This window comes from Stegodyphus dumicola, chromosome 3, assembly GCF_044657685.1.
Source record: "Stegodyphus dumicola isolate Sdum_Otavi_A_Nest chromosome 3, ASM4465768v1".
NCBI lineage: Eukaryota > Metazoa > Arthropoda > Arachnida > Araneae > Eresidae > Stegodyphus > Stegodyphus dumicola.
The window spans coordinates 148492680-148514468 of record NC_140770.1 but is presented as its reverse complement, the minus strand read 5'-3'; the positions used below and the strand labels follow the sequence as shown (position 1 = coordinate 148514468).

General features: G+C 34.0%; 1 protein-coding gene across 1 annotated transcript in view; it reads left to right on the top strand.

Moving 5' to 3' along the window:
* The window catches only part of LOC118194827 (uncharacterized), a 71170-nt gene extending 57485 nt beyond the window's left edge, over nt 1-13685 (top strand). The window contains exons 4-6 of the mRNA XM_085813447.1: nt 2419-2543; nt 4928-5058; nt 11072-13685. Coding sequence (XP_085669573.1) covers nt 2419-2543; nt 4928-5058; nt 11072-11188 — 373 coding nt within the window. The 3' untranslated portion in view covers nt 11189-13685. The remainder of the gene's footprint in view (nt 1-2418; nt 2544-4927; nt 5059-11071) is intronic.
* Nucleotides 13686-21789: the final 8104 nt, after the last annotated feature.

The window sequence follows — 21789 nt, the reverse complement described above, 5'->3', positions numbered from 1 at the left end:
TTTTATCCAAGGCTTTGCTAGCTTAAAATTGTAATGATCCGGTTAAAGGTATAAATAGTAAGGATTTTGTTTATTGGATTGTTTTAACGATTGACTTCGACTTAATTGATTATAGCAAAGCACACTAGGCTATCTGAATGAGGGAAGGGATGCCTTTATGGAGGGCTTTCTAAAGGAAACTGACTAGTATACACGTCACATATGGGGAAAATCACGAAAACGCTTATGCAGACAGCCCCTTCTCATGGAATTGGAACCAGGTCAGAATAACCGATGTTCAGCGATTTTACCGCTTGGTCACTTGTGGGCCTTAACAATTGGCTTAGTGGAATAAATATGCGTTAAAAATGCTTAAAAGAAAGATTTTTAAACTTTATCCACCTTTTTCAATTTTTTAGATATAAATGTAAAGAAATGGATAGGATTTCACTCAAATAGGAAAAAAAAAAGCATAATTTAAATACTGATGATTATGGTTTGGTTTGGTTTATTTAATTATGGAAAAGTAACTAAGGGTTATCTTACTTAATCTTGTAAGGCAAGAGTATTGGCCACTTAAAGGAAGAAATAACCCTAGGAAAATTATACATGAATTCATTAAATGCTTTAAAGTAAAACCTAAAATAGAAGAGCAATTAATGGCATCTTTGCCTAAGGAAAGAGTCATAGTAAATCCATATTCTACCAATACCGGTCTAGACTTTGTTGCCGATTTTACATAAAATGCAAAAATCAACATAAAGATATTTTAAACAAAATTTATGAAGCAGTATATGTTTGTTTCTCCACTCGTGCAATACATTTAGAAATTCTCACTGATCTAACAGTTGAAGCTTTAATTGCGACTTTAAAACGATTTTATGCTCGCCGTGGCACTTGTTCTACAATATTCTCAGATAATGTTGCTAATTTCGTAGGCGCTAATTCAGAACTGAAAAAACAGTATCAGCTCGCTTCCAGCCCAGCTGCTTGTTTAGTGTCGCAGTCAGTTTCTTTGAAGTTTTTGCCTTATCTTTATTTTTGGTGGACTCTGGGAAGCAGGATTTAAGTACCGTATTTTCCGGCGTATAAGATGCACCGGCCTATAAGACGCACCCTCTTTTTTATACGCATTTTTGAAGGATGAAACTTTATTACTGATCATTATAATGAGTTTACAGTATTTTAAATATAAAGTAATGCAAATACAAAGTAATATTTTCTGAAAATACCCAATCTGTCTGGAAAAGAAAATATTTTAATCTTCTTTGTCAAAACCCAGACATTCATCTCCAGAGCTAAATGAAGAGTCACTTGAAACCTTTTCTAAATCAGCATCTGGGTCATCATACAACAAATTGTATCCTGTCCCATGTGTTTCCATGTTCTTTAGCATACGCTGTCACACATAGCTTGTATGCTAATGTTATAGCAATGCCGACGTTGTTTTTGAGCCATAACTTGCCAAGAAATTTATGAAAACTGAACTGGAAAGTTTAAACGAACCCAACTGTGATTGTCGATGACAGTGCATGCGCATTCACTGAACGCTACGTAACTGTAATATTCCCACACTCGGCAAGGAAACAACAACAACAACACAAAACAAAAAAAAGTCACATGACTCGGATAGGGGGAAATTTCCAGAAATGAAATATCGACGTATAAGACGCACCCCGTTTTTCAGATCTATTTTCAAAGAAAAAAAAAAGCCGTCTTATATGCCGGCAAGTACGGTAATTTAAATATCTATCAGCTGAAAAGAACAATAGGGAATTTCAAATTAAGTCTTGCAGAATTCTTAACAGTCATCAACCAAGTTGAAGGTGTCGACCAGTCTTTCCATTATCGTCAGATCCAAATAATTTTGAGACATTAACACCTGCTTATTTCTTATTTGTTCGACCCATTTGTGCCATTCCTGAACTTGAATTAATTAATGTTTTGACGAATATAGACTTTCTAGATGGCAACAAGTTCAAAGATTTAACCAAATTATTTGGCAAAAATGGTCAAGAGATTATTTAAATAATGTCCAACAACATGGAAAATGGCAGTTTGAAAAGGGTAATATCGAAAAAGGATAGCCTTGTAGTGTTAAAAGATAAACCTCCCAGTTTGCGTTTGGTTAGTTGGTAGAATTCATGATTGTAATACTAGGGAAAGACGGGAAAATATGCGTTGTATTAGTAAAATCCCCTCATAGGATTTTTAAACGTAGCACTTCTAATGTAGGTTTATTATATTTCTAATGTATGTAACGCAGTATTTCTAATATATCTTAATTGTCAAAAAACATAAATAAAAACTTTAAAAAAGTATACAGTTAAATTTACTGTTCAGAATTAAGCATTTAATGTACCTCACATTTGATTTTTAAAATAATGAAGATTTTGTAAAATGAAAGATGTTTTATTTACAATACTTATTTTGATTCAGATTTTACCATGGAGCCCATGGTGCCCTTGTCGTGTACGACGTGACACAGAAACAAACCCTGTTAGATCTGAGGAAGTGGATAGCAGAAATAAAACACATATGCGGCGATGTACCTCTCGTCATGGGTAAATATGAAACATGAATTCCATGTGCATTTTATATTATTATAGTGATTTTTAATGAATCCAACAAGTGTCATTTCACAGATTCAGATAACAACAACAAAAAAAAAAAAAAAATTAAATAGTAATAGAAATGAAAACTTTGTTTATTACTTTTAAATCGCTTCGTATATTAATAACATACAAATGAGATTTGAAAGAAATATTAAATGTTTTACTCTTTATCGAATGACGACGCAGTCCCCTGTAGAAGATAAAAGTATTTTGGGCAGTGACGACACGCTTGTTTCGTTAGTTGATTAAATTAGATAAACAAATATTCGATTTGTTTTCAATCTTTGAATTTTCTGATTTAATTTCAGACATAAAGATTTTACTCTTTGCTGAGTGAAACGCGTTGTTTTTAAATTTTAGAATATATTAATCAAATGACATTAAGTTTTCACAAGGCATAAAATAAAAAAATAATAATTTTTGAATTCTTTATTACTTTTATAATTAAATAAATAATTTAATTAAATAAATAATTTAATTAAATAAATAATTTAATTATAAAAATAATAAAGAATTCAAAAATGGAGTTAGATTCTTATGCACAGAAATGACGTAAAATAAGTATAAAATGGTAAGATTTCTTAATTAATTATATAACATTAGCATGAAAAACTAGCTACATCAAGTATCAAAATTTCATGATTTAGGAATTTTAATAATAATTTAAAATAAGTAATTATTTTATGTTAAATAGATAAGAGGAATTGTTTAATTTTGTAACTGTGTTTAACTTTATAATCATCAGTGAAAACTCTCTTATTACCTTGTAGAGACATTAGGTATTTTGGAAGCAGGAAACATGAAAATAAGCAACGCCTTCGCTGGCCATCGAAACACGGACCTCTGGAATACGCGCTCAGGGTGTAGACCACCACACCACGAAGGCATGCTAGGAAGGCGGGAGAAATACCTTATATACCCCCCTTTTAAAGGGCGACTGGGGTTTTTAGGGAACCCAATCTCCAAATCCTGGGTGGGGAGAATCATCATTCAACACCCTTTTAGTTCGGGCGCCACTGTAAAGACATTTGGTATTCTGAAAGCAGGAAAGATGAAAAATTAGCATCGCCGGGAAACGAACCATGGACCTCTGGAATACGCGCCCAGTATGCAGACCACCACACCTCGAAGGCATGCTATGAAGGTGGGAGAAATACCTTATAACCTTAGCAAAAGATGATTGACATTTAATTGTTGATTAAAAAAGCTCTTGTTTATATTTAACCATTGTTAATAGTTTAATTTGCTTTAGATTTTGTTAATTTAAGTTATTTGACTCATAATCTACCATTAAACACATCTAAAATTAAGAAAGATTTTTTCACTAATTAGAACTAGATAATATAAAATGAGGTTTGTAGATATATACAGAGTGTTTCAAAAAGAATCACTAGATCTGAAATGCGAATGCTATGAAAAATTCTGAACATAGAATCTTAAGATTAATTTTATATTACAAGGCTAACCAAAATTTTTTTACAAACCAAATTAAAGATGCTTAATATGTCCACCTTCGGATGAAAGGCATATGTCTATACCGTAGTCAAATTCCTCCCACATTTTTCCAAGCATATCTGCTTTCACCGCTTCCACGCTGTTGTTAAGCATATCTTCTATTTGGATAATGTAACTGGAAGGAGAGGCACATAAATGGATCTTTTCTGAAATCCACAAGAAGAAATCGCACACTGAGAGATCCAGCGATCTTAGAGATCAATGATGTTTAACTGAATCGTCAGTCCGGAACGGCCGATCCATCCGTGAGGAATGCAATTGTTCAAAAAATTCTCGAACATCCAAGCTCCAGTGTCGTGGTGCTCCGTCCTGTTGGGAAATAAAACCATAAGAATCAACTTCAAAGGCGGGAAAATCCATTTTTCAAGCATATCACTCCACATTTTCATCTGGCATGTGGAGATAACCAGGTGATTTACTTTTACGCAGACAACTTTTATCCTGGAATTGTTCATACCATCGCCTAGTGCTCTGAGCGGTAGGTTGTTGAAGACCAGGGTATTGTCGACAAAAATCTGAATGAACAATTGTTAAGCGGAGCGTAGAACACAGTTCAATTGCACAGATTTCAATTGTACAGTCGCCATCTAGAGAAGCACTGAGGTGGCAGACGAAGGAAAAGTGATAAAGCTACCTCATCTTCAACTGCATGACATTTAAGATTTCCCTCCTTCTATTTAACACATTATTCGATCAAAGTGGCTTAAAAGCTGAACAGTTACGATTTTTATAAAAATCAGATGATTCTTTTTGAAAGACTGTATATTATTGCAAATCTTCAATTCTGAAAGCCTATTTTAATATATATATTTTCCTAGCCGGCAACAAATGTGACTCCACGTCAAAAGATCGAGTGCCTGATGAAGAGATACTGGCCTTCATCGATGAACTGGGTTTCTCAGACAGGCATTTCCTCGTAAGTGCAAGGACTGGAGAAAATATAAGCAAGGTAATTAGGACATTTTTATTACACCCCTCTTTGATTAATAACAAACAATAAACGGGAAAACAATGTTTGTAAAAAAGTAACTGTTAATAATTTCCTAATGTAACACTAACTAACGACTAATGTAACGCTAAACATATTGCAACATTTCCGAACGTTGCAACAATTTTATATCTATTCAAACTTGACTGATTTTGAGTGAAATTTGACATCCATGAAGAAATTTAAAATATTTATGTGCCTTAGCGCTTGTATATTCATTAGAAACATGTGAAATTAGTTTTATTCAATTATCTTTTGAAGTGAATGGTGACGGAGCTAAGTTAATAACACGAGAAAGATGCATTTTTTAACTTTAGATTACTTTAAGAGTGAGCGAATTTAGAAGGAGTAATTTACTTTAGGAAAAGCATTCGAACTTACAATTTACACTTTCTGATCTTACTTGCAATCTTATTGTAATCGACCAATAAGAAGATATGAATATTTCATATTATAGACGAAATTACAGAGGGAGAAAGCGCTCCTAAAATCGAAATGAATTCAATTGTTTGAGTACTGTTTTGCAGTGCTCAAATATAACACGATTTTAGATTAATACATTTTAAAATTAAAGCTGTTTATCAATTGCGGTTTATTATTCATGTGCGATTGTAATTCAAATCTTAGTGGTTTTAATTACGTGTTTTAGACTTAAAGAAAATTTTAAAGCCAATTTCCTAATTTTCCATTGTTTAAATCTCCATTTCTATTTTTAATTAATTCTCAATTAATATAGGCTATTATTTTGTCCGTTAATTTTTTATATCCATTTGTCAGGTATTTTCTAACGTCTGGATTCTTAACACTGCTCTAAATTCCTTTTAAATTGATAGTTTATTTTTATTACATCCCTCTTTTCTCATTTACATAATTTGAAATATACTTTGTTTTATCTGTTTTTATTCTTTTCAACTGTGGTATTTTAAATCAAGCATTTCAAAATGTGGGGCTGCATTTTGCACAGTATTCATTATTCATAGTTTAATTAACACAGCAGCTGCAACCTGACTTACATATTCCCGAAATATTAAAAAAAGCAATCAGTCAATCAAACATGTAAAAACATTAGTGATTAGCGAAGAAAATTGAGTGTACGTTATGGGCTACGTTTGCAGGATTGCCAGCTGCCAAATTTTATTTATTCCAAAGCAAATTATTATTTGTTTACAAATTCATTTTAATAGATACATTAATATATACGCATATTAATGTTAAATTTTAAAAATTAAGATAGTAAGAATTAGCCCAAGGAAATGATGGAACAGCAGTAAATTTTCAAAATCCTATAGGCATAAATTTTAGTAGGTCAGTTTTTCAAAAGAAGCAAATTTGCGAAACATCACATGAGCTGGCAACGCTACCCTGTACCTTCGCAGAAAATTAACCGATTGATTCTTCGGCCAGGTACTAAGAAAGAGTCAATTTCTTCAGAATAAGCACTTGAAAGTCATTTTCCCCCTCCTGGCTTGTCTGGGTAACCTCGGTGACTGAAACTGCGGAAGATTATCGAGTCTCTTAATTTTTTTTTTCCATTTCATTTCTATTTAGGATGTTTCGCTTCGCAGAAAGAGCACAAATGAAGGCTGGCTTGTACTACAGGCTTGTACATACGAGGTGCAGAAAATAAGTGGTATGCGGTGATGACGACATGCGTTATGAACATAAATAGAGGATAAAGACCCTAAAGTGTTTACTTTTTATAGTAACATACTATAATCAAATTGAAGGTGGCGATCTCAAAAACGGCAATGGGTAGCAGATATGGCTTCTGTTATATTACCAGTGGATTTAGAGCGAAAGAAGATATTTGCAAATTGAACATTAGGAACTTTGTATTCCAGACAGAATTAGCATAGTTACTGCCTGGTAAGCAATTTTATTTTTGCGGAACACTTGTACTTTTTCTTACTCAGTTCCAAACGTAATAGCAATTGAAACAGAGAATGCAAATATCTATTGGTGTGACAAATATAACAGTCAAAAATCTCATTACCTATTTCGATTCTCGCATATATTTCGATACGGGTCTGGCAACTTACACTCAGCTCTTATTGCAGAATGCAAAGACGGAGAAAAGCATATATCTAAGAATTATCATACACCCACGGATTCACCGTCATCAATCAGGACAGATCTGAAAGTGCACCGTTCCTCCGTTGCCAGTATTCTAGAATGACACGGGCCATTCCTAAATTATCTAAATCGTTTCTACTATCAAGACTACTATTTCTTCTAATCATTTTGACAAACGTGTTGGAGTCCTGAGTAAGAACCGGAAGTTTACTAAAATCTATGTCCTTTGAAATTGTGGAAGATATGACACAGACGGAAGGGTTTAATTACCCTTAATTTTTCACAGTTTACAGCTTTTCCCGCCCTTCGGTATACAAAGACCAGTACTTGTGGTCTGAAACATAAAAATAATAACTACAAACTAACTAAATTAAGTAAGAACTAAACTCAAATGCTTTACAAAGACTATTAACGCGAAGATTGGCCTTTCAATCTTTACGTATGTAGTACGCAGAATGTGGGAAAACTACAATGCGTCTTCAGTATCAAAAGGACAGAACGCCAGAGACGAACCCCGCCGTGGTACTATGCCGTCCAAGAATAGCGTCCGTACTCTGGAGACCATTCAGGGAGGGGGAGCGAGCCCCACCGGTCCTACCTGGGCTTCCACGAAGCATGTGACCAAAGAACGCTATGACGTGTTTTGAACGAAGACCCTTTTGGCCTTAAAGGCGAACAGCAACTGACTGAAAAACGTGCGTGAAGTAAGGTGGCGAGAAGTCTCTCTCCCTCTCTCTCTCACTAACTCCTTCTTGGCTAAAGGCCACAACTTAAATACTTAACAGTTTGCAAGCTCAATTTTCATACTAAAACTAAACGCGCTTATTCTGGCCAGAAGTGGAAAATACGAGGGGGCAAAAAAGTTTTTAAAAAAATAAACTTTAGTAAAACTTAAATTTCTTACATACGTGACAGTTGAATTATAAAAATGTGGTCATGCTAGACATCCCCAGTCATTCCATTTTTTGCTATGTCTTAACTAAACAATGGTCTATAATAAGAAGGTTCAACAGTACATTTTTTTTCAATGGCGGGTTCTAGCCATTTTATAGACGTAAAGAGGTTATCACACATGGCTACAGTCCCTGCTAGACGGGACTTTTCTGAGAAACGAGATTCTAGTAGCACTGGTTTAAACGGGAGGATTCCTAGAAAAAAGAGCCCTGCCTGAAGCGAAGTCCCACCTAGCTACGGCAGTAATGTTGCGGCTACGCGGGATTTTTTCAAACCTCACCGAAAATGTCTCGGCTGGACCTCAGCCGACCTAATTTATATAATTTTTTTTCAGAAAAAAGCACATTAAATTTTGTTTGAATTGAAATGTACGATTCATCTTACTTCCTTTAAATTTGTACAAATAATTACAGTGAAATGATAGGACATAAGAAATTGGGAAGACAGTTGGATGAATAACACTATTTTATATGTGTTTGTATAATCATGTTAACATGATTATATTTCCCACGGTATTTCTCAAGAATCAACTAATCGTGTTAAAAGAGTATTTCTTAAAGTTAATGCAAATATAAACATAAAAAGAGGTTCTGAACCCTGGCCCTTACAGTATTTTATATCGACTTTTTAGCACCAGAGGCGGGATTAGCCTCGAAATATTTTTTGTTCGTATATCACTTTTCAAATTCTTCACACCAAATGTTATAACAATGTATTACTTAAAGTTAAAAAAAAAAAAAAAAAAAAAAAAAAACTTGAAAGGTTTCAGATTTTAACGGGTTTGTTAAAGTTCTCTGACTTCGCAGTCTGCTTAGTCTGCTTTTGCACTCACTGCTGCTAACCTATTGGTTTTGCCTTTTTAGCTTCAATATTAAGCATCATTTTCTTCACACTTACGCCAAACAATTCAACAGCAAAATCACAATTTTATTATTTTATTTAACAAAGTTTAGATTTCCCGATTTGGCATACATTTTTATATTTTTTCACACTTTTTCAGTTTATCATGTTAGTGTTTAGTTCTCTTAGTAAGATGGCTAGAAAAATGTTTTTGTCTTTTATTATTAACGTTTTGTGTGTTAACTTTATTAATTAAATATCACGATCTTTGCACTTACGCCACATAAAATTCTATTTAACAGCAAAATCAACTAAGTATTTAAAACTAAGTATTTAAAAACAGCATATTTTAAGAATTTTCGATAGGCAATCTCGCACGCTCGACATAAAAATGTTTCATTCCGTACAGGTTGGGACTGCTCGCTTTCAAATCTTTAAGTTTGTTAATCAAAAATTCATTAAAGTTTTACAAAAAACCAATTTGATATCGATATTCAAAATTTGGGCTTCCGTGTGCACATGTTCGAGTAGGAGAATTACATTTTTCAAATTTGGATGGTTCTAGCTACCGTCATTTCTTTACGTTGAGAAAAAAAACATTAATTAAATTAATATTATTAATTATTATACATTCATGCAAATTCTTCATTATTTAATTTCTTTCAAAATAATGCAGAGCGATAATATTTGGTGGCAACAATTTGAAGAGTTATACCCCGTATATAGTGATTTAATGCAAAATCCCTTTTCGAGATTAAAAGCACATTTGGGTTAGCGCCCCTTTTGATATAATAATGAAGAATCTGTATATATATTCCTCGCACTTTGAAAGAAAACGATAGGATTGGATTGGATTATTTAATTATGGCAAAGCACATGAGGACTATCTGCCTAAAGGGAGGGATGCCTTCGTGGAGGACTTTCTAAGGTAACTGGCTCGTATACACGTTACACATGGGGAAAACCACGAAAACGCCCATGCAGCCAGCCCGTTCGCGAGATTCGAACCTCGGACCGAACTACCAGTGTTCGGCGTCTTTAACGCTCGGCCGCTGGTGGGCGAAAAAACGATAGAACCTAGAATTACTGAATTTTTAAAACACGTGCTCCTCCATTCAAAACATGGGCACCTCGACTCCCGAATTTTGAATTTGTTTTTAATTGATTTCCTACTTTGTACAAATTTAGAGAATTTCTGTTTAACAAACTCATAAATATGGAGGTGATAAGTACCAACACTGTTCGAAATAAAACATTTTTATTTCCAACGCACCAGACTGTTGGCATTCGATAAAATATAATTGTAATTTTAATTTACAAATTCGGCTACTTGAAAGCAATGTATTGCCTCTGTCTCAAATAAGATACGTATTATCTCCAAGCACTTAGCGTGCTGCCAATTCGATGTAGCGTAAGATATTTGACTTCAAAATGTCTCTTTGTTACTGAGTAGAAAACGCAGTGATTGAAAAGCAATAAACGCAGTTCTTAAAAAATATTTTTCTACTTTTTAATCTGATTGAGATAAATAGAAATGCATTTAAATCATCAGATCTCTAAATGAAATATTAAATATTTTTACGAAATAACACTAACTGGAATCTCAAAGAAATACTAAAGGGAATATAAAAGAAAATGCATGGCAACCCCTAACACTCTATCCGGAATCCTAAGGATAAGCTTTTTTTTAATATTTTGGAATTTAGATTTTGAATCGCGTATGGTGTGAGAGGAAAGCATAATAATAAAGCTAAGGTTTTATTATTAAGCTTTTAATGCTTAAAATAAAGCTAAAGGAAGAAAACAAATTGTGTCCAGTTTATCATGGCAGATGTGAGTCCAAGAGCAGACTGGGAACTTGCAATGTTCAGCGAGAGTATTAAAAAAAAAAAAAAAAAAAAAAAAAATAACAAAATGCTCTAACGCCACCTTAAAATCTGAATACTTTCAGATTTTCTTTCTTCCTTTTTTATTCTCTAATAACATTATTTTATTTAACATCGTTTTATAGAGATTAATTAATACGAATTAATTAGGGATTAATTAATGCTAATCAAATAATTATTAAATTCGTAATAAAATTAATTACATTTTCTTTTCCTTTCAGGCCTTCGAAGCTCTTACGGGTCTACTGATGGACAATATGCAAGTGTTCAGCGTATCAGAAGAAAATAGAATTGCCCTTTGTGCTCGTAAGAAGAGATCGAGGAATTGTGCATGCTAATCCTTCCGCAAGATGCCTTGTTTTTAACAATGGTCATTAAAGTATTTTCAAAAGAACCTATTTCATCTCGGTAGAAAACACTGAAAAATGAACTTTCGTGTGAATCAGTACATTAATTTTAAATCATTTAAAGTCATGAAATATGTATACACATTCTCAAGTGGAGTATTCTGTGTTGAAACCTCACCTCAATTAAGAGAACAACAAGATTCGAAATTTCTGTAAATATGAACATTAATTTAATTTGAAGTTCAAATTAAATAGATGAAATGTATTTGTATTCGAGGCAACCGTAAAAATATTTTTCTTCTTTTAAAACATGACGATTCTTTTGATAATTTCTTGTCATCTCTACCTTTATAGAACTCATAAAAAGTAATTCATTTGCAAAGTACAGTAGAACTCCAGTTATTCGAATCAAATGGGACGAACCCTATTCGGATAATTGGATTTTTTCCGAAGGAAGGATCTACGTACACTTTTGTTAATTACTGCATGTACTGTACGTTGAAAATAAAAGTAAAAACTATTTTTAAAGAAAAAAAGGTTTTAATTAATTAAAAAAAGTCAACATGTTTACCTATGTATTAGATAGCTTACTCTATAGTACTTAAAAGGGCTGAAAATCATTGCTTGCTGAACATCTCGGTCAAAGTAAACTGTTTGACAGACACCGTGCCTGCACTTAAAATTTCTTAGCCAGGGGTTACATGCTTTAAAGGATGATCAGCCAAGCTTCTGAGCTAAGATCTTAACTTTTCCACACAGAATTGAATCCAAAATTGGGTTTTCCATACAACGCTGCTGCAAGAACCACTTGAAAACGCCATCTAAATTTTTGTTTGTTGCTGTCTTCATTGATTTTCTTGAAGAACTCCCATCTCCGCTTTCAACCAGTGACACGAATTTGAAAGTGTAGGTTTTTGCTCCTTTTAATGTCTGAAATCGTTGATTGTCCAACACTACGTTTTAGTCGTAATTTTTTTCCTTAAATTCTGAAAGAGAATCGGATAGTTGGAGTTTGGATAATTGAAGTTCTACTGTATGTACGGAATAGCTTACATTTTACATTTCTTCAAAAGAACTTTGAATCCATCTTGACACATACAAATATCACTCTATGTAAAGAACTAAGGGATCTGTTACTGTACTAGATTCTTGGGGACAGATTGAGTTGCAATTTCTAAATATAAATTTGTTGCCAAATTTGCTGTTTTTCTTAAGGAGTAAACTGAAAAGATTTCGCGTTACTCATACATCATTTTCCAGACAGTCCCTTGCTGAGAAGACATTCTGGCAACTGTCTTCTGCACATATTTTGCTTATTGAAATTTTCTGGATGTGGCTTCCTGCACTAATCTATGCTACCATCTATATTTTCTCTTCGAGGTCTTAACTTCCGTGAATTTAACTCAATGATCTAACTCCAGTGCAAGATGTGCAATAGCTAACTTCTGAGATAGTAATAATGACATGTACAGCTTGTGTTCCTTCAATCTATTTCTGACGACTCTGCCGTCTGTCCAATGTACACTAACCCACATTCATGCAATGCCTTGCATATGCTGTGGCCTTCCTTTACATCCACTTTATCTTTCACTTGTCTTAATCTTGATTTCATTGTACTGAGTGAACTCAAGTGGTGTTCAGTTGAACATTCTTTGGCATTTCAGCTTATTCGTCTCTAATGTTTTTGGCATGCGGTAGATACTTCTCTACCCTGTGCTAACAATGTTTCAGATGAATTTTCTAAAATGCTAAAGACATTTCTACCGAACACCACTTTATTTCTCTCAGTACAATGAAATCAAGATTGAGACAAGTGAAAAATAAAGTGGATGTAAAGGAAGGCCACAGCATAGGCAAGGCATTGCATGAATGTGTATTAGTGTACATTGGACAGACGAGAAGAGTCGTGAGAAATAGATCGAAGAAAACATGAGTTGCGCATGCCATTATTACAATCTCAGATGTTAGCTATTGCACAGCTTGCACTGGAGTTCGATCATCGAATTAAACTCACTTAAGTTAAAACCTCGAAGAGAAAAGATAAATGGTAGTCTAGATTAGTGCAGGAAGCCAGGTAGCGGATGTTGTAAATCGAAAAAAGAGGGGGGGGTGCAATGTTAGTATATGAAAAAAAGAATATTCAAAAAAATATTTTTTAAATTGTCGTAACAAAAAACTAGAATTGTGGTAAATTCCAGTAGAACGCTTGCAGTATTGGAGTGGCAAGAAAATAATGTATACGGTTCATGTAGAAAAAATAATAATTTAACCACTCAAAAGGCATGGATAAAATTTCTTACCTAATATAAAGAACCTCTTTATTGTAGCCAACAAGTCCGTATTAAAATGAGAATTGCGTTTCATCGTGTTTTTGTTATTTATTTTATAACCTGATATAAAAAATGTAAAAATATAGTTTATTGATGGAATTTGAAGTAAATGTAATTACTCAGAATGGCTAATAAACGCACTCTGCAACAGTTTAAAATGTGTAATTACTATAATGTTTTAACAAATTTCCTGATTTCTTTGCGTAAAATAATTGCTAACTTAGATTTGTATGCATATACAGACAAATTCGGCAGATTGGAAATGAGAAAAATTCTAAAATATATCAATAAGAGATTTATATTAATAAAAATGATCTGCAAATTACGTCTAAAAATGTGGGATTCCACACATGTATGCATATTATTATACTAAGTAATAGAAATTAATGCACACATAAATGACCGCAATTATTTCTATGCGAAAGATACGTTAATGTATAATTAAAATCAAGCAGTTCAAGTATTTACACTAAATGTTTGTTCAATGTCGCCAACTTTAATCCTCCAAACGTCTAAGGGCTTGTTCCAGAAAACTTAAAGTTCCCCAAAATAATAAAATGGTATTTTTTTAATTAAAATTCCAAATGACCCTCTCACTTTGTAAATGAATATATTTTTTTCTAATCCCCCCATATATACAATATATATACTTTTTCAATATGCTGCGCAGTTTCCAAGAAGTATGTCTGTACACATTAAAATGTACAACAAATACTTTTGTTGTTGTTATTGTTGTGATTGGAAGTCGCTTGTCTTATATTAGAAACAAGCCCACGAAATTCATCACGGCAATGACTACAAGATATGCCTTTCGTTGGTTAGAGCCTTGGACACAATATAGGTGATAGTTTCCAAATACCTTTTGACCATATATGGCTTATCAGCTTGGATAAAAGAGAAAATTAATAGCTTTTTAACTCTGCAGAAAAATCCGAAGGTGAACCAGATATTTATTTCGAAAAGCAAGATTACAATTTTTATTTCACAGGAATAGGCTTTTAGATAACTTTTCTCTCATCATAGCGAAACTCTCTACTCAAAAGACGTATAATTTTGTTGTACTCGAGTATATGAAAAGTTTTCAATGAAAGGAAGATGATAGAATCTTGACCTTTTGATTATTATGAACAATTAATGGGTTTAAAAACCGACTATGCAAAATCCATTCAATATCTTAACATTTAGTGCTGCTTGTGGGTAATATTTAACAAACGCGTCTTGTTAATTTTGCTTCAAAACAACGGAAAAATTCATATACGTCGCAAATGATTGCCGCTAGATATCCAACAAGCAAATAAGATAAACAGTAATCTCATAATAAAAACGTCTTTATTTCTTTGCTATTGTTGTCATTACGACTGCAATTATATTGTAGAACATTAAACCATGTACACTGCTGGCCACCGTAAATGCAACACACTAAAGGAAGCATGCAAATAACATAAAATTTACAACATGCATTAGCGGAGGTGAGATATGCAAATGATTAGAATTTCAGGGCAGACGCACATCACGCGCGCCTGTGGCGTCACTTCAAAGCGTTATTTAAGGCTTGGAGTTTTCGACGATTTCAAGTTCGGCAATTGTGTTTTTCTTGTGGTTTAAAAAAAAAAAAAAAACGGTCAATTATTCCTCGTAGTAAACAGCAATCATCGTTTGATCAAGTATCCGAGCTCGACAGAGGAAGGGTAGTGGTCTACCGAGAGTGTGGATTATCTTTCAGGGAAATCGGTAGTCGTGTTGGACGAAACCAAACAATTGTAATGCGGATATATGACCGTTGGATGCAGAAGGGTATGACAGACCGACGTGTTCGATCGCATCCACCGCAGTGCAACACTTCACGTGATGACAGGAACATTGTGCGCATGGCAGTGACGGATCGCTCAGTCACATCACGTACCATAGCACAGCACATTCACTCTGTAACGCATCATCCAGTGTCTGCGCGTACCATTCAACGCCGTTTACAGACAGTACCTCCTACATACAAAGCCACGGCACGGCTGACACTACGTCACTAAAGTCGTCCTTATCTACAGACAGCGTGGTTGCCACATGAAGCCACTTACCACTGTTATTCCCTTAAGACGAGAGAAAATGAAACGTAGTCCCCCCCCTTGCAGAAGGCTTATATCATTCGGTTTTAAATAAATAAATATGTATATCCGATTTGCCCTTCATCGACTGCATTTCCTAATTTCAAATACGTATCTTAACTTTTCTTAAATAATTTTACACTTAAAATAATAGAACAGAAATTGATTTAACATACTTCAGATGGTGGTAATGAAGAAATACATGTTTAAGATCTGGCTGTTGCTGGTTTGTTTTTTGAATATATATTTTACTAAATATCCTCTTCCTTAATAAGAAGGTAACAATAATGCATAATGACAAGTTAACAATTGATTAAAACGAAAAATCCCTAATCCTAAATTTATTAATCATGTTTTATTTTTGCAATATCAGTTTTTAACAACATTTGCTATTTACACATATTTGTTTAGCAATTTCCGGATTTGATCTTGTTCACTTCAATGTAGGATTGAATTTCGTAACATATAATAAACCTGGAGTATGATTTGAATACTATTTTCGAGCAATATGAAAAGTACAATTTTTGAGCATATATTGGTATTTATTCAGTGTTAATTTTCAACATAGGCGCAAAACATTCCATACATTTAAGCTTTTTCAATTAGATTCCTATTTTTGAAGAATTTGTAATTGCATCTTTTTCAATAACAGAAAAGGAAAATTGCAAAAATTCAACAAACTTTACACTTGTTTGGAATTCAAAATTCTCAAGTATCATTCTTATCATTTAATGTCTGTAACAACCCTTTTGTTTAATATGTACATATATAATTTTCTTGTAAAAAGTAAATTTTTGTTCCTAAAAATCATTTAATTGTAACTTATCTAAGAGTGTGTGATTATGGCAAAGCCTCGAGGGCTATCTGCCTAAGGGAAGGGATGCCTTCCTGGAGGACTTTCTAAGGGAAACTGGCTCGTATACACGTTACACATGGGGAAAATCACGAAAACGCACATGCATTCAGCCTGTTCGCGGGATTCGAACCTCGGACTGAACTACCAGTGTTCAGCGACTTTACCGCTCGGCCGCTGGTGGGCCCCAACTTATCTAAGAAGTTTTTAGCAAATGATAAATATGAAGTTGTATAATTGATATGCACTTAATGGAATTTTTGTATTAGGATAATCAGCAGAAACTTTTAAAACATCTAAATAGATCAAATGCCCTGAATTTTTAGAATTGTAAGGAATAAGGAGTTTAGTGTTAAGGTAAGATTTAAAATTTTCAGAATAATTTCAGATCTTTATTAAGAAAGTAGCACAACTAGGGTGCAAAACGCATTAAAAAAAGACTTATTTTTTACCTGAAATTTTTCTGCCAGTAAAATTATAACTAGAAATAATAGGAAATGACACCATGTATTATAGTGAGAAAAAGGGAGTAAATGTTTATTTAGGCAACTTCATGCTACTTACTTTTTATTACAGTAAATCCCTTTGAGAAAAAATAACTTAGTACAAATGTATGAGGCCTTACAGCTGGGAAGAAATGAAAGTACTTTTTATTCTAGTTTATTTTTTATATAGTTATCAGATACATTTTCCTCTGTATACGTGCAACTATATTTCTAGAAATTTTATTTCTTTGACAGAATTAAACATAGAATAAAATGAAAATAATATATTAGTAAATATCTATAAAATTAGTCATCTGGAATTGTATTTGACTACAAATTGTACATACTTCCTTCTTACAGTTTAAAATTAATGTAACAAACACGTCTGTTTCAATTAAAATAAGATTAGAAAATTTCAAGATATTGATTTTAAAATATAAACGAAATTAATATTAATTGACAAAATATTTTATCTTCAAAAATGAATATCTCTTTAGTTTATGATGAAAAAGCTTAGTATATTATATAACAGACCTTAGAGCTTTAGCACTTTTCCATGATAATTGCAAATATTTCCCCTTTTTTTTTGTGTGTATGCGTGCAGGCATTTTGGAATAGGTGGCAAAGACTTCACAACACAAATAGAAAAAGCACTTTTTTATTCAACATATTATACACATTCTGCAGAAAATGTTCATTTAAAAAATGAATTACAAGTCTGAAAATATTAAGAAAAAATAGGTTAGTTTCACTCTCTTATTTTGTACATATTTATTATTATTTTGTCTCTTATTTTGTACACATAACATATTTCATTTCTGCTACACACATAAACTATTTTTTTAATGTTTTCAATTTCAGTTGCTTAGTTAAATTATTGCTTAAAAGATTATCATTTAACTTTTTGCAGTAATTATTTAGAAAAATATTTGTTGATGATTGTATAATATTTTTCAAAATAATCTGAGGGTTATGAAGACGAAGTGGAGAGACGACTTTCGTGACGTCAGAGCGTTCAAGCAACCCTAGAGCCTTGGCTTTGTATGTAGGAGGTACTGTTACAGCAGAGTGGTCGGTCCGCAAGACGTTCATTGCTTCATCTACCCTTGACGCAGAACCACAGAAGTCTCCCCCCGCCAATGGTGCGATGAAAGAAGGATGTGGACGGCAGAATGGAATGAAATTGTCTTTACTGACGAGTCACGCTTCTGTCTGCAACACCACGATGGTCGAATTCGAGTCTGGAGACACCGTGGAGAGAGGATGCTGAACAGCTGCATTATGCACTGCCACACTGGCCCTGCACCGGGTATTATGATATGGGGCGCTATTGGATATCACTTTCGCACTCCTCTAGTACGCATTGCCGGTACTTTAAACAGCCAGCGCTACATCTCCGAGGTGTTGGAGCCAGTTGTCAGTCCTTACCTTCAGGGTTTACCCACAGCCGTATTTCAACAGGATAATGCGGGACCACACGCGGCACGCATTGTCCAAGGCTTCTTCGTCAATCGCCAGATTGAATTGCTTCCCTGGCCGGCTCGCTGTCCGGATCTTTCGACGATAGAAAACATGTGGTCCACGGTTGCTGAACGATTGATCCAAATTACATCCCAAGCTGCCACACCAGATCAACTTTGGCCACGTGTGGAAGCTGCTTGGTCTGTTGTACCCCAAGAACACAGAAAAAGTCTCTTTGAATCAATGCCGAGGCGTGTGGCAGCGGTGATCTCCAACAATGGCGGCTACTCTGGCTACTGATTCTATAAAAATCCACACTTCACAGAAGTCTATAAATTGAATCATTTGATACTTGGTCAACATGTTATCTACTAAATAAATTTTGTTGTGATATCTGTTGTCTTTCTTGATGATGCAATTTGGGTCGCCAGTAGTGTAATTTACGGGAAGAAATTTAAACTTTACACTTGAATGCAATACAATATAAACTTTTTTTTTTTTTTTGTGTGTGTGTGTGTGTGTGAAAGCTGTTTATAAAGTTCGCGATCTGCACTGATTTTGCGATTTTCGCTCGCAAAGATAGCCTGTGTGTCGATCTTTGTCAGTATAAGTAAAGGTTAGGTTCATTTGACGTACGCTTGTTTTCATTATAAAACTGTCGAGCTGTAGAATAAATAGGAATGGCAGATGAGTAGGATATGCCATTTAGTTCCAAGCAAAATATCGCTGATGAATTTTGTATCAAATTACCACTGCAAGGCCCAAATATATCCAATATGATCAAATTACCTTATGATGAAAAAGGAATGGGTATAGTGTAAATGGTCGTATTCAAGTGAAAGGGGTAGAAGAAAAGAGGAAGATAACCGAGTTAGCTATGGTTATGGTTACAGGAATATGTCAAAGCACACTAGGATTATCTGCCTAAGGATAGGGATGCCTTCGTGGAAGATTTTCTAATGAAACCTGTATTACAACGTTGGTTTGTAGAGAAAAAAACTGTAAATTGTGATTGCCTATGTTAAATTTAGGAATTACAGTTGAATTTTTATTTGGAGGGGGAAAAGTGCCCCATGCGTTGTCATGCGCCGAATCTCAGGAAATGGTCTACAAATTACGTTTGAGGAAACTTTGCATCTTTGGAAATGATGTATACGGGGTGAAAGTCGTAGTTTTGAAACTTTAGTGACTTGGTCTCCGAATATTGATCTCAGTTTCCGAATTTTCGGAACGATCCTAGTAGTCATTCTAGAATTCAGTGTTATCTTGCAGTTTTGCCTTCTAAATTGAAATGCTAATTTTATCACTAAAGTAATTTATATGAAGTAACAAATGTAATTTTAATAATAAATTATAAAGTTACTAGCGTGCCCTCCCACCAGATGAACGGGTCTTTCAAGCAAATAACCAATTCGTAAATAAATTTTTTGTTGCCAAATTAGTGTTTTCAGTGTTTTTTAATAACTCGCAACAAACTTCAGCAATCACTAATTAATATCTCGCGCTTCCCGCAATAACCTATTCGTAAATAAATTTATTGTTACCAGTATAACGTTTTCAGAGTTTTTTTTATTAATATATCTACTGATTTAAATCGTACGAAGATGAAAATGGTCGAAATGTCTACCCACGAATTTTTGGAATCCAGGGGTACCTCTCTCGTAACCCAACTCCCCGCCTTTCCAGAGGATAGGGTGCTACAAACAAACAGACAGATTCGTAGAATTTTTAACAGGATAGATTATTTAAATTAGCCAGTTATTACTATAACTTCTCTTTTCTGTTTTCCTCATCAGAATGCATATGGGTTAGCCAGTATTGAGACTGAGATATTTGGAGTTTTAAGACACAGCGTGTACGTTATATCGCTGCCGACAGTTTAATCTTGGCGCTTTGGTCTTCAGCCAACTTCGGATACATTAAATTATGTAGTCATTGACGCGGTTTACTTACATTTGACTGTTCTGTTTAATTCCATCAACACGAGCTACGGCTATCATTATCAGAAGAAAGTGCATTTATGTTCTAAATTCTATTATGAAAAGGTTATTTAAAACTTCCCCACTATTTTTAGTACTTCAGACATAGCCATAATTAGCATCACATCTGTCGGAGGTTGTTAAAAAAATTACCAGTCCACATCAGTAAGTCCCAAAAATATAGTAAGGAACTATAAGTTAATTTACGTTGAAAATTTTTTTTTGGACAAAACTTCTCCATTTTCTACTCGGTTAATCTATCTTAATTGGAATTGACTGTAGTTGAATGTTGGTTGCTAGCCATTAAATACATGGGGCTTGCTAATTCATCGTAAAAACTTTGAGGGCGCTGTAACAATCACATTTTGTATAGGAATGTATGGTCAAAAGTGAAGCGTCGAAGCTCAAACACAGGAAAGAACAAATGATAGGGAAAGCGTTTTATTTTCATAACCTCGTTTACAAGGGGAAATTAATTTACAAAATGAGATTAATTTAGAAAAATTAATTTTGTAAATTAATTTGTAAAAACATTTTTTAAATAAAAAAATGTACAAAATGTGATTGTTACAGTGTCCTGTACCAGCCCTCAAAGTTTGTACCATGAATTTGCAGTCACCCTGTAGAGTTGTGTTCTGGCATATTTAAACATATATGTTTCTATGACTCAACAAGGGACCTGTGGATAACTTTTTTTAAATCTTAGTTGTACCTTCAAGACGTAATATTTGAGTTACATTTTACCTCTTGTCGGTGTTCTTAAGAGATCAAGACTTCTAATTAAACTGGAACAAGAGAGGTCTTCGAAAAAATAGGGAAAGTTATAAACAAAGTAGAGTTTTAGCAGTTAATTAGGTTTAATCTTGGAACTTCTTTACCAAAGCCAATGTAAATAGTTGCCATTAAGTAAAATTAGTTCCCAAATATCTCTGCTGATTTTAAATGTGTGTGTGTGTAGGGGGGTGATTATGGCAAAGCCTCGAGGGCTATCTGTCTAAGGGGAGGGATGCCTTCGTGGAGAACTTTCTAAGGGAAACTGGCTCGTATACATGTTACACATGGGGAAAACCACGAAAATACCCATGCAGCCAGCCCGTTCGCGAGATTCGAACCTCGGACCGAACTACCAGTGTTCAGTGACTTTACCGCTCGGCTGCTGGTGGGCCCTGATTTTAAAGGAAAAGGTATGGATGTTTCGTACTCATAAAAAACGGAAAGGATAATTTACTCACTGGAATATTCTACAGGCTCCTACAAATCGTTTGATATTATGTCTACAGAATCCTCTCATCCAAGTTTTGAAGCATATTATTTTTAAATTTCTCTCTTATTCTGATAAGCTTTGTATTTGGAAACATGGGTCTAAAATCAATATTTAAAACAAT